The sequence below is a fragment of the Perna viridis genome, chromosome 1, assembly GCF_037379345.1.
Source record: "Perna viridis isolate PV_CMFRI_1.1 ecotype Kerala chromosome 1, ASM3737934v1, whole genome shotgun sequence".
NCBI classification, from domain to species: Eukaryota; Metazoa; Mollusca; class Bivalvia; order Mytilida; family Mytilidae; genus Perna; species Perna viridis.
In genome coordinates this window covers 14,500,347-14,515,033 of record NC_142445.1, presented here as the reverse complement: position 1 = coordinate 14,515,033, position 14,687 = coordinate 14,500,347, and the positions used below count along the sequence as shown (strand labels likewise).

The window sequence follows — 14,687 nt, the reverse complement described above, 5'->3', positions numbered from 1 at the left end:
CAGGAAGTGGAGAAAGGTAAAACAATCAAGTTTAGGTTTGGTTATGACTGAATGTTTGAATCTATAATAAAAATCTTAAGTGAAATAATTCTTAACACCCACATTTCAATGACATTAACAAAATTTTGTGACAGTATTACATTCATATGATCTACACAACATATTACTTGTTTGCTAAGCTCCTCCACTAGGAATGGATTTTTTATCTAAAACATATTGTAACCAAATTATGAAGCTTTAGGTAAATATGTCTTTGATGAATGCATGTCTGATCAATGTAATAAAGCACCATGAATCATTATTTAATAACTTAACCTTGATTCAAATCAAATCAGCAATTTTACTCAATATTGGAGGAAAAGGATGTAGAAAACTTTCAAAAACATACACTTAGATTGATGAATTTTTGTTATCGCTGACTGATAGATTATATTAGTTATATTTTACAATTTAGGACAAGAGCAGTTCCTACTTTGTACTAGAGATTTAACTTCCTAGGTAAGGGAAGCAACTGCTTGCAGAGACAAAAAAAATAATTATACTATAAATCTACCAATCATTACCATTATCAGGGGTACATCTCAGTATCAGGTAAGGGGTGGCATAAATTGAATTAAAGGCAGAAAGAAGCCAGGCAAGAGCATTTATGGGGGGTTGAATATAAACTGTTTTTCCCAATTTAAGGAGGATACTATGCCGAGCATGCACTTACTTTGGTCCTTGCCTAGTTACTGGGATAACATGTCTAGCTAGCAACTACATGTACAATGTACTGTATTATTCAAGTACACTATGGACCAATCTGACAACCTGCATTTGATTCAAGTGCTAACAGCAGACTTTGAAAACAGTAATATATATACATATTAGCAGCTGCTAACTGCTGTAGACATTAAATTGTGCCTTAAATTTAGTGAATTAATGAAAAATTATTCCTAGGTATGTAAATAACAAATACAACAGAGTTTTCATGCATTTGAAAAAAAAAACATAAAGTCAAGTACCTGGAGTGCATAAACATCAGGCTCAATACAGCAGAAAATGTACAGAGCATTCATACAATATGAAGTGGTGTGAACGCTTCAGACTGTTTTTAATGTAACCATTTTGATTTTTTCTGCTTAGTGTACCCAGTGGCTTTCCAGAGTGCTATTAAAGATCATTCACAACTACAAATAAAAATGAACTTTACTGTGAAATAGACTAATTCACCAAATTAATATATATGCTGCCAACAACAATCGAACAATGGAACACAAAAATACTGTACTTACAATCTATACCATCTGAAAATAAATATGTTCAGAAATAATAATCTTTAATATACTAAAAAAGCAGACAATAATTTGAAAACAAAAATCTTCAAAGAACACTCAGGCTTTACAAGTGTACCAACATTATAAGAACAAATTATCTTCAAATTCATTTTGGCAATATATACAACTTATTCCTATTAACAGACTCCATATGTAAAAACCATAAAAAAAAAACCTTTTACTGGTACTACCTTGTACAAAATCCTCAATTCTATAATACTGGGAAATTAATGCAAGTAGTTAAAATTGATTCAACTTTGCCAATTTCTCTTCTTTTTTCTAAAGATGCAAGACAAATAGCTTTTACCAAGTTTTTCAATCTATATTTAGATTGTAATATTGATGAATTTGACTTCAAAAAAGGTATCCAATTAAAGGTAAAAATTGCCAACAGAAGATAATTTAAATAATTAACAAACCTGTTAAATCAATAAAGAAACAGCTACAAGTATTGACCTACCTTACTGCTTTATAAATAATTACGAAATTGATGGAAACGATTCTGCCAGCCCTTTGATCTATTATTAAGTAAAGAACTCTTGTTTTTATTCCCTCAGCAATAGATCGCTGGTTCTCCCAATATAGTCGGAGTACATAGAAAAGACCCATAGAGTGTATCAGATCAATATGTGATACTGTTTCGTATTGACAACGTATATTTCAGTCGATGTTTGTATGTATAATGGTCAATCAAACAAATTGATTTTAGCATGTTTCACATCAGTAAATAATGGATTGTTACTATACAGCAAGTTACAAAGAGTATTCAACATTTTCTGCTCTAAGAACCAATTCCATCACAAGGCTATCTATATAACCATTTATCTTACTATTGGAAAATCATATTACAGCACTATATATACAATTTTCACAATACAGAAGAGATTTTTGCACTTGTTTTTATTTGTAAATTGTATTGAATTATTGACAATTATTCCTCCTCAATTTTATTATTTACTTTTTTGCTAAATAGGTCAATATGACTAGAAATTTCTAATGCTTACTACAATATCTTAACTCTATGGTTACTCTTAAACTGTTTAGAATCAACAAATTTTAAAGGGAGATAATCAGAATGGATGCTTTGATAGATAGATACACATGCACAAAAAACCTATAAATCTAAGTTATACTTGTATTTTCATATTACTTATCATATGAATACAATTACATTGCTTTTTATCTAAAAATATTTATCGATAATGTGTAACAGCCGCAACAGAATACAATTTTATTATCTTTCTAAAAAAATATGTTGCCTCCATTTGTTTACAAATCCATTTCAATAACTCTTGATTACAAATCAATAGCATATCATAGAAATGATCACTCTAACACAAAAGGTCTGTTTTATATCAAAATTCAGTGCTTGAGTCAGCAGTTTCAGAAACTATGTCCAATCTAAGATAAGTGCCTTGGCAGGCTTGTTTCAGGTGCCGAATGTTTTGGGTTCAATCTCTGGCCAGGTTGTACCAATTGCAAAGAATCAACTTCTGGGCTAAGCATGCAGAAAACTGGAGATAAAGTGATAACTGGTTGCCTTGGGTGTCATATTAATAATCTTAGTGGGTTAACATGCTTTCTTGTGAAAAGCTGTTGCTATGTGATAGTACATTAAATAACAGGGTCAGTTCTTATGGTCTATATAAAGTACCCGCAAAAGAAAGTTAAACTTTAATCAATCAATCAATTCTAGATTTAAACTCATGACCTATGAGAATGCATCTATCATGCCTCTTCAAATTTCTAGAACATGTATATTATATGTTTTTTTTTCACAAGGGGGAATGCACACACAATAATACATGTAGAATAAAATGCTTTGCAGGGCTCAGATTGATATGACTGCAGCGGTCGAACCCTGAATAGTTGGGAAAAAGTTCCTATGGACACACCATTCAAACTTGATACAACTTTGAATTTTGATTACGATATGATATTTGACACAAGATAAAATTTTGATCAGTGATCACTTTTTGGCCCCTTATTCCTAAAAGGTTCCAGACCAACCACCAAAATCAATCCCAACCTTCTTTTGTGGGTATGGCACCCTGTGTACAATATCAAAATTATCCATTCCTTTTACCAAAGTTATTATCCATAAATCAGAAGAATACTTGTTTCTGGGCCCCTTGTGACTCCTTATTCTTACTTGGCTCAAGTAACTACCCCTTAAATCAATCAAAGTATTTCTTTTGTGATATGGCACCTAGTAATACAATTTTAAAGCGATCCATTCACTTTTACTAAAATTATTGTCCAGACATATGGAAAATGCTTGTTTCAGGCACCTTTTTGGAATAATTTTTGTAAAAATGGGATTTTGTCAAAACCTAAATATAAGAACAAGGACAAAACCATTTAACTCTTCAATATTTATCTAAATGAAAACATCACATCCAGTAACAAAAGAAAGTCACCTTACATTACAGTCAGTGTACTAGGAACTTTAAGACTATTCAACATATGAGCTTTGGAACTGACTCAGAATATTCATATGACAGACATTCATGTTTTTTCTCAAAAGGTTGGGTTGAGTTGAGCTTGCCATGTTATCCCTTCTTACATCCATAGTCAAAGAATAAGTCAGAAGGTATCTATATAGTTAACTTTTATGACTAAAAGCCACAATTCTGATTTTGTCAAAATCCAATAGATACTCAGGTCACTCATTTATTTACAATAACTTAATACATTTACAAGTAAGTCGAATAAATTTTGCTCATCAAATGAGGGAATGTACATAGAAATCTAGCAAAAATGATGACCATGTATATACATGTACATTCTGAATATGTCATCAACTACATTTATGTACACATAGCTGATAACTACGAAACTATACAATCTTAACCATGCAATGAAGAAAACAACACAAAATACAACATTAAACTAGCACAACACAACTTAGCAAAACTTCTTTGTACAAATGCATGTCTGTTGTATTTATGAAACAAATAGAAATGCTTCATTCAATGGACTTTTTTAACTTTTAGTTTTTAACTTGTATTTAAGATTATTAAAATTTAATTATTAAAAAGTATTTACTACTGAATATACATGTATAAGTAAAAAATAGTAAAGTGTTACATGATTACTGTGATTATTTTAGTTCTAAACTGAAAATGCAGAAATGTGACAAAAAATCAACTACATGTATTACAAAAAAAAGTTCAGTTACTAAAGAAGTAAAGACTATTCAGTTAACTGAACCTATTGATGCACAAATTTTAAAGTTACATAGTATGTAACTTAAAAAAAAATTGTGCATTATTTGTTCATGTATGATACATGTACAGAACCCATTTTAACCATAATTTTACATAAACAATACAGAAAAATAAACACAGAGTGTTTAGATTCAATTAGTAAAAAGAAAACTTAACTGTTTAGAAAAATAATGTTCACTGTAATGTAGAGATACTGTTGGCTTTTTCCTGTTTTATAGAGAATATATGTAACATTTTTATCCAAATTAAATTCAGAAATTTGCTTAATTCAAGTCAATGTACAATTAGCCAGTGTAGTTTTGATCAAATCACCTTATTTACATGTACCAGTCACCTGAACACAATACAGACATTTTTTTTAACAGAAAAATTTACCACAACCCTATTCAAATTAAAAAAAATAGTGACTTCCTATTTCCAACTATTTCCACTAAATTACTGAATTGAGCAAAAATATGGGCTATGAAAATAAGAGTAAAAGTGTTGAGAGAGGATATGAAATTTACCACATCTGGCAGTGATAACACTCATGAATTCTTTTCTTTTTTGGAATAATTTTCACTAAATTTTTTGAGGATTTGAAAAAAAAGAGGTATTATTAGGCAAGCAATACCACTGGCCGGTGTTTGAAGGAATGGTGTGACTGTTAATACTGCAGCCTTATAAATTTCTAGACTTCAGACTATTTCTCAACAGAATGTTTTATTGGATGTAATTGGAAAATCAAATGCAAATGCATGTTTCAAGGATGATCATGTCAAAAATTGTTTTTAGCCAAAAGTCATCATCATAACTTCTTTAAAAAACAATATAATTCTTTTCATGACATTTGATCAATGTTTTTTTTCATGGAAAAAAAACAGAAGTAAATTCTGATGTACCAGGGATATCTAATAGGTCAATAAGCAGCCCATCTTGACATGGTCAAATGTTACTGATTTAAAAGTAGTCTTTGTAATCACTTATAATTAATTTTATCAGGTGATCACCAAAAACAAAGTGTTAAAAATATAAAAACAAGAGGCTCCCAGGAGTCTGAATCGCTCACCTTGTTAAAGTTTGTCTCTCAAGGGCAATAAATTTAACAAGGAGTTGTCCAACAATTTTGACTCAGAAAACTTTGGTCGGACTATCACAAGGATCATTTCAGCAATTGAAAGTTTCTTTTTATCTATTATAGTTTTAATAGCATTAAAACCTATGATTTTTCAACACTGTATACTTCTATTCCCATACTCAGTTAAAATCCCGACTTAAAAACATTATACATCGCTGTTTTTCCAAAAAAAAAATGGTACACCTAGATATAAATATATAGTTCTTGGTAGAGATTCCTCATACTTTGAAAGAAATAATTCCAAATCATCTTCCAAATATACAGAGGAAGATGTTTACAAAATGCTGGAATTTTTAATTGACAGCATATTTGTCCAGTGTGGTGGACATGTTTTTCAACAAACGGTCGGCATTCCAATGGGAACAAATTGTGCTCCTTTACTTGCTGACCTAATTCTTCACTCTTATGAGGCTGACTTTATAGCTGATCTAATTAGAAAGAAAGAATATCATTTGGCTAGATCCTTCAATCTCAGTTTCCGCTATATAGATGACATATTATCTTTAAACAATCCTAATTTTGGGGATTTGATACATCGCATCTACCCAAAAGAACTTGAGATAAAGGATACTACAGACACTGTGAAGTCAGCCTCATATCTTGATCTACACTTAGAAATCGATAGTAAAGGAAAACTATTGACCAAACTTTACAACAAACATGATGACTTTTCATTCAGAATTGTCAACTTTCCTTTCATCTGTGACAACATCCCTTCCGCTCCTGCGTATGACAAATAGGCTTCTGGAACAGGGTTATGTTGCTACAAGATTGAAGTCATCACTACAGAAGTTTTATGGTTGTTATAATGAACTCGTGGATCGTTATGGTGTATCCATCAGCACCATGAAAACTGATTTATTCAACGGGCCATAGTTTTCCTTCCCTCGTTTGTCTACCCCGGACTTGACTTTTTATGAGCAACTCGGTGGGTGTTTCTAGAAAAGCAGAGGACGCTTACCCTACTGGTGCACCTGGTCCATGCTCCCAGTTTTTAGTGGAGTCCGAGTTGCTCATTTACTTTTGTTAATTTGTATGTATGATTTTAGTCACTTTAATGTTCTTTGTTGTGTATGTCTGTTTTCCATGTCTGGTCTTTGTCCCTGGATTACATTCTTTTGATTACCGCTATAACCTTGGTTCCCTTGATTACTCTTTCAAGATATTGGCTGAAAACTGTAAAAAAAAACAAAAACATCATTTTTCATTTTTCAAGGGCAACAACTCTTATAAGGAGTCGCTGACAACTTTAATCCCTGAAGACTTTCGAAGGCCTTATAATAAGGGTCATTTCAGCAATGAAATATTTTTGCTAAACCTAACAGTTTGGGAAATGTATGCAAAAAAACTACTGTCTGACCCCTATGTTTTATTTTTAGTAATGGCGGCCATATTTTTCAGTGGATCAAAAATCCCCACCCCAGTTCTATGAAGGATACACCAAGGAACATTCATACCAAGTTTGGTTCCAATTGGTCGCAAGTAATGTCAGAGGAAAAGATTTTTGAAAGAAATAATATTAAAAATAGCAAAAAAATGTCAAAAAAGGACAATAACTCCTACATGGCTTAACAGATTAAAATGGAAATTTGACCACAGATAGATCTCATCATGCTGCACACTTTTACCCATGTCAAAATTTGGCTGTCAGAATTCAATTAAACCTAACGGTTTTTGAGATATATGCAAAAAAACTACTGTCTGACCCCTATGTTCTATTTTTAGTAACAGCAGCCATATTTTTCAACGGATTAAAAATCCCCAAATCAGTTCTGTGCAGGATACCCCAAGAAACATTCATACCAAGTTTGGTTCCAATTAGTCAAGTAGTGTCAGAGGAGAAGAGTTTTGAAAAATTGTTAACGACAATGATGGACACCAAGTGATGGCAATATCTCACATTGCCTACAGTCAGGTGAGCTAAAAAGAACTTTTTTATTGAATATTCTTTGGGGAATTTTTTTGTACACTAATACTTATACATACCACAAAAAGTTATGAAAAAAGGCTTCAGAGTTTACATAGAAAAATATTAAGAGGATTGTTTCAAGAAATCCGTATTTGCTTTGTTTTCTTTCCCTAATTTAAAAAATAAAAACACCCTGAAATTATAAATCAAGCATGATACCACATGACCAGACATGTAACCAATATCTTACCACTTCAGTTTCTCCCTGAAATATGATTCATCAAGAAAGATAACTCTGGCAGCTCATTATTTAAACAGGAATTGATTTGTATTAATGCATTTTATACTTTTTAATAATACTTTCTGTGTTCACGGAGACAAAAAAAAATAAATATCTTTTTACAACCATGCAATTATATATTAATCAGGAAAGTATATTTTTTTAATCAATGTTACATTACACAACTTTGATAGTTAAAAATGCATCATTAATTTTATTGTCTTGACTTCCTTCTAGTGAAAGTGGTCTCAAGAGCCTGATTAAAGAAAAAGTAAAACAATGCAACTACATCAAATGATACTAACCCTGACTAAAAGCTGTTTAACTCAACTTAGACAGTAAGATGAGATTTACATTGTATGTTATAACATTTCTGAAGATGTTAAAAAATTAGAAACAACCATGCCACTGATACCATCAATGTAATTTCACTGACTTCAATTAAATTTACAGCAAGAGAAAATCTTTTTTTTATAAAAAAAAGAAAGAGTCATTTTCTGCATAAAAAGTAAGTAACATACTTCATTTGCTCTAAATAATAGAAGCCTGCCACAGGAAGTGTGATTACATACACTTGTTTGTACAAAAATGAAGGGGAAATTCTGATGTATACAAGGGAGGTTCATTTACCAGGGAAACCTCTGTCAAAAGTGACTCATAAAATGAATATATTCACTCCACTTGGACTGTAAACATAAAAGTTCTTATGTTTGTATGTACAATAATCTCCTCTTGCAAGCATCTGACAATAATCAGATCACATAACTTCATGCACATCTACATAATGTATATATGGTACCCAAACCTTCATAAAAAGATCTGTTAACATCTATTGATTGATTGGTTTAGGATGAATTGTGCTTACAAGCTATAAACTTGAAAAGCCTTTCATTTCTTTGCAGGCATGGGACAAAAATATCTTTATTTTCTTCTCCTCCAAATGATGCACAGGCATCATATCAAGTTCATCAAAAATGAAGCTATGACCAGATGTGCTATCAGGGTACATGGCAGGGAAATAACCAGCTAAATTGGACAGCTACTTGCTATCTTTTGACAGCTTTTCTACTTTCAAAAATTGGTGAACTCTTGCAAAATGTTCATCAATTTATCAGCTACTTTTTTCTTTTGTTCCACCTACTTAGAATACTACTGACATCCCTGCACGATGTGATTTTTATACATCTATACCTACCATAAATCTTTGTTTGAAGGGGTAATATGTAAAACAGGTAGTGTAAAAAGAGATTAATTCTCTACTTTAATTACATTTTATATTTTTACCTGACCAATATCATGCTTCTTCCGTCTTGTGGTATGTTGATCAGCTGATGTCCCCCTTTTATGTTCAGTACCTCCATGACGCTGACATCCATATCCTGATGATTTAGGCTTATCTTTGGTTTCTGGTGTTAACTTTTTCTGTGAATCTTCTCTTGAAGCTGGCTTCACTTTCCTGCTCATAAAAAGTGTGGAAAAATGATATCATACAACATATAATTTACAGGAACAAATCCATACAAAGCTTTCCTAGTTAATATTGTTGTTAGACATTAAGAATTTGAATGTGACACTGAATTGAAAAAAAAAGAATGAAATTTCCATAAGACAAAACCCAAAGCAAGTGTCAAAAACTACCCTTGTAATGGTCTGCAATACAGATTAAGTATTTTAAAACATGCACAGTGTAGAAGTGATGAAATGACTATGGATGCAAGTCATGTAAATCATGTATTCTTTACTGTATATGCTTAGCACAATCAACCAAAACTTAACATGCAATAATACAGGGCTGTTGCATTAATATTGGTGAATATTATACTTCAAGACTTTCAATTTCTATATCTGTTGTCTATACATGTATATCATTATATGGACAACTATCAAAATATTTTGGCTGCCTTACTTTCATATTTAAAATGTGATGTCAATCAAGGCACACTTTACTAACTTAAAAACACCAACATGTAAAATATACAACAAATTAAAATTCTTCAGGCCAAATAAATAACTATTTGTGGTCCAGTTGCCTGACCAACCTTAGTTTTTTTACGACTTCTGGAAATCCAGATTTTTGGGCTACTTCTCAGGACCAGATTTGGTTACAATAGTAAAGGACAATGGCTGTGTACCTGCAGTCTTCACAATTAGCTTTCCAGTTCACAGGCCTGAAATACATTTTTTCAGAAATTTTTATATAGTACCTGTTGGCCTGTAGTAGTTTATTTTACAGGCCCACCTCCATTTTGACAAGCCTTGGGCCTCGGACTACTGCTTAACTGTGAAGACTGTACCTGCTTGCAGATGCAGCCACATGACAACTGAAAGCCCTAAATTTACAGCCTGTTCATGTTTCATTCCTGTTGGTGATGGTTGTGTCTAGTGATCAGTTGTTGTAATTTGAATATTTTCAATGAATACTTAGGTTTCATCTATTTCAGGATTAATTTTTGAGTTTGTATAAAAGAACAAAATTCTACCTATCGACCCTATTTTATTCAAAAATGTGACTGGAACAACACATTATTTTTATTTGGTCTAACTAGCCAATTCTCCTTTCTAGAAAATTACCACACTAGACTGAGTCATTAGTATCATGGAAATTCAATATTAACAAGAAGTCAATAAGAAAAAACATTGGAAAAGGAAAGGAAGGACAGAGTCTAACATTCAAAGAATTGAGAAACACCAAACAGACATATGGAAAAATATGTAGGTCTCGACTTAATTCCAACCAATGTTCAGTCAGATATGATATTGTGGCCACCAGGGATAACATAGATCAGGATCATTGCATTAACACATACATGTACATGTACTCTTGTGATAAACCTTAAATCTCAGATTGAGTGATTATGTACTTTGATCAAGAGTTTAGACCTCAGAAATGAAAGGACTTATGTATCAACATTTTTTTCAGTCAAACTTGTATCCTTTTTGAAACTGTTCCTTTCAGTGTGTTTCTGCATTACATATTCTTTGTATAAATTTGCAGTCAGTTGTACATGCTTTTTTTTGGGGTCAAATCATGACATGTTTTGATGACATTCAACTTTCTAATTATATTACCAATGTTTCAATCTTAACTAAATTGGCATAAATTTGGCATATAACCTGTTAACTGCTCTATCCTTGTCGTAGTGAAAAATGTTGAAAAGGAAAGAACGAAGTTTTTGTGTCGAATGTTGTATTGAGAATAGAAAAAACAAGGTAAACGACGTAACAATACATGTAAAAATAATGTCAATGTCTTCATGTTGAGAAGCAATTTATATTCTCAACAATCCTAATCACTTAAATAAGGTTGTAAGCTTGTTAATTAACCTGAAAGTAAGCCAATTTACCTAGGTTGTTTTTAATGTAAGCCTTAGACTTTCACATTACTATTTTTTTTACTATTTATATATTTAAGTAAAAGTTTGATCTCTTGAATGGGAGGACAGGAGATGACCTCTTAAAATGGGAGATTTGATGCTCCAAACAAGTGGTTCACATTTATTTTAGTGCCAAATTTTGAAGGAAGATGCAATAAAGCCCATATAAGATTGAATTGCTCCATAGCTGAACAAGAGTAGGGAAAAAAGGATGGCAGACCTTGAGCTATGTAGTACAGGTTAGACGTAGAAATGTTCTCATCAGTCACACCCTGTGCAAGTCCGGGTAACAAAAGAATAGGCCTGCAGCAGCGGTAAGCTTCTTGTAAAAGGCGACTAAATAGTGCTCAGAAACCTAGTTGGAGGCTAGACGCTCTGCCCACAGAGCAACTTTGATGTGTGCCCCAGGTGGTGGAATTGGGTACCCCTGGTGTATGACATGCTGGGGTTGTCAGGCTATAATACAGAAAACCTGACTGCAAACCATAGTGGTGCACCGTGTTGGGAAAGATGCCATGTTCCTCGCATGTGAAAGAACCCTTCTGTGGTATTTGATAGGAGCAGGAACCTTTTCGCTCCACCACAGGAGGCTAAATTGCCCGACCCTACCCATCTCTCCCTTTCATCTTAATGCAATCAAAATTTGTCGACCCTATTATCCTTGTGTCCCATCCCTTCTTTCATTTCATTATTTCATGTTCATTTTATCATCCCATTTCATGTTCATCGCCTGAATATAGCTGAAATATTGCTGCTTAGGCGTTAAACCCCAACAATCAATCAATTAATCATGCAGTAACCTCCTATATTCAAAAGCATTTGGTAATTCCTTTTGGGATAAAAGTATTGGGATGTTCAGAAATAACACTGACTTCATGTACTAATATCAGTTACCAGAAATGGATTGATTGATTGATTGGTGCTTAATGCCCAAGCAGCAATGTTTCAGCTATATCTTGGTGATGAACATGAAATAATGATCATGAAAAATGGGATGGGACACAAGGATAATAGGGTTGACGAGTTTTGATTGTCACTGGAAATAGGTGGGTAGGGTCAGGCAATTTAGCCTCCTGTAGCTAAGCCAAGGCTCCTTCTCCTGTCGAATATCACAGCACAGTGATCAAATTTAAGGGGAAATGCTTGCTAAATGCAAGCTGAAATTCATTTTTGCTCGCAGAAATTATTTCCACTTGCTAAAATTTGCTAGTGGAATTCTATATGTAATGTAGGTAAAGTCAAGAAGTACCCCAAAAAACTTAAATTTAGTGAGTGTAAATTTTAAGTACTTGCTAAATTAAGCTAGTGGAAAAAATTCTGATATTCAATCCCTTCAGAAGGGTCCTTTTATGTTCAAGGGACGCAGTGGTTTTCCCAAACACAGACGGTGCACCATTATGGCTTGTGGTCAGGTTTTCTGTATTATGGCCTAATGATGCCAGCATGGAGCATGCCAGGGGCACCCCATTCCACCATCCGGGGCACATATCCTAGTTGCTCTGTGAGCAGAGTGCCCTTGTCCCTGTATGACAAGCCTAGCACTACTGCAGGCTTACATATACTTTTTACACCTGGACCTGCACAGGGCACCAGAAATTGAAATATTCTACTGCCCTAAAAGGTGTATTGAAGATAATTTGGAAATTTTATCTATTCATTCAATGATTGTACTGTTACTGTTAGAATACCCATAATTTTCAAATACATGCACGTGTTAAGTTAGTCCGAATTTCCTCTAACCCTGCAACCCTCCTCTTTTTCATTTGGATATTGATATGTCGGGTTCAGAGGAAATTCGGACTAGTGTTTAGTGGTTTGGACTGGTAAATGTATGTGAAGAATAAATTGCTGCAGGATATTTCAATAACAGAAATTGAACTTCAGTATTATTAACCTAATTTGGGGAAAAGTAAAATTATACTATCACCGGATGTACATCGTAAAATAATTTGAACTTTCATTATCGATTCGCGTGTTGTGTACCGCGACCTTCATCATTGCCAATGTAAACAACTTACACAGATGAACCTGGGTCATATTCCGGGTCGTACTCTTTGAGAACAGGTGGAAGAGTGGTTGACCGGCTTTCTGTCTTCTTCATTTTAGCTACTTTTCGTTAGACATTGCTACTTTCTCTTTTTCATACCTGTAGGGCACCTTGCCAAGGACCCCACGTTTGTCAATATTTTGTTTGTCATGTGATTAGCGCTAAAACGGCCATGGAAACTTCCTTTCACGTGATTACTTAAGTTTATAAACCGCCAAATTTTAATTTTACATTGTATCATGCGGTTTTGTTTTTTGTTTTTTTTTTTAAGAAGAAACTGATTTTTTAAAGAATTTAACAGCAGACGATAACCTAAGTTCCATAAAAAAAAAAGTAAACGTAAACAGGAAATTGACGTAATGTTCTAATTTCCGGTACGGCTATGGAAATACAAACATTTCCGTGATTAAGTTACATGTAGATAAGACTGCATAAATAAGACAAATTAACTGAATTAAATGCATACACAAAGAAACTGAAAAATGAACGGGAAACCCGGATTCCACTGAATACTTGATATATTGACCATGGCACCGTGAGAGGGAGAGCATCCCATGTGAGTTTCAGAGTTCAGAGTTTAATTTTCTCAATTAAGACCCTAACAATTTTAATTTTAACAAACAAATATGCAACAAATTAAAGTGATGAAAGAAGTGCAATGAACAATGCAAAAATTGTAACATATATACATAAAACTTAAGTGAGTTGTGATAAAAACAGAAGTTTTCAGTAGTCACAAAGAAAGATACATGTAATACAATAAGGAAGACACAAATAAGTGAACTACATGTATGTATCTTTAACATGGATAAATGTTCATCAACACTCAAATAATGTTTTAGATAATTTTACAAAACTTAGCAAGTTTGCACAAACTGTTGACAGAACCAGAATTAAATACTTCATTTTTTCTGTGTTTAACCTAATTAGGAGGAAGATAGCAGAGGACGCTTAACCTACCGATGCACCTGGTCCATGCTCCCAGTTTTTAGTGGCTCATTTTCTTTTGTTAATTTGTATGTATTGTTTTGGTTATTTTGTTATCTTTATTATGTGTGTCTGTTTTCTATGTCTGGTCTTTGTCCCTAGATTACATTCTTTTGATTTCGGCTTGGTTCCCTTGGTTACTCTTCCTTTCTTCTTTGAAAAAGTACATTCAAAAAGATCATCACCAAAGTATTGTTATAAAAAATATCACATATTCTGTCATCTCTCGCAACACCCATTTAAAATTAAAAATAGACTTTCCGAAAATCATTTTGAGGCTCCAAAAAGTACCTCTCAAGATTATGATTACGTTTGAAAATTCTATAAGACATTTAGGAGAATTAAAAACAATTGTACACCATTCCTGCTTTAACTGATTAAAAGTTTCGGTTGTACATTTCTTATGAAAGAAGCGCTTGGTATAATT

General features: G+C 33.0%; 1 protein-coding gene and 1 long non-coding RNA gene across 5 annotated transcripts in view; one reads left to right on the top strand and one right to left on the bottom strand.

The window, feature by feature from the left end:
• Positions 1–13,440, bottom strand: part of LOC148627386 (uncharacterized) — a 66,543-nt gene extending 53,103 nt beyond the window's left edge. The window contains exons 1-3 of one of the 4 annotated variants that reach the window (XM_088572167.1): positions 13,245–13,440; positions 9,137–9,308; positions 7,823–7,837 (exon numbers count right to left, since the gene is read on the bottom strand). In XM_088572167.1, the coding sequence (XP_088428293.1) occupies positions 7,823–7,837; positions 9,137–9,308; positions 13,245–13,327 (270 nt within the window). In that variant the 5' untranslated portion in view covers positions 13,328–13,440. Of the gene's footprint in view, positions 1–1,004; positions 1,074–7,822; positions 7,838–9,136; positions 9,309–13,244 lie in introns of those variants that run through there. The other 3 variants (XM_088572150.1, XM_088572160.1, XM_088572185.1) reach the window with 3 other exon arrangements.
• On the top strand, positions 3,715–8,477 carry LOC148627387 (uncharacterized). The gene is made up of 3 exons (XR_015920626.1): positions 3,715–3,909; positions 7,389–7,578; positions 8,090–8,477. It is a non-coding gene; the product is annotated as an uncharacterized LOC148627387 (long non-coding RNA).
• Positions 13,441–14,687: the final 1,247 nt, after the last annotated feature.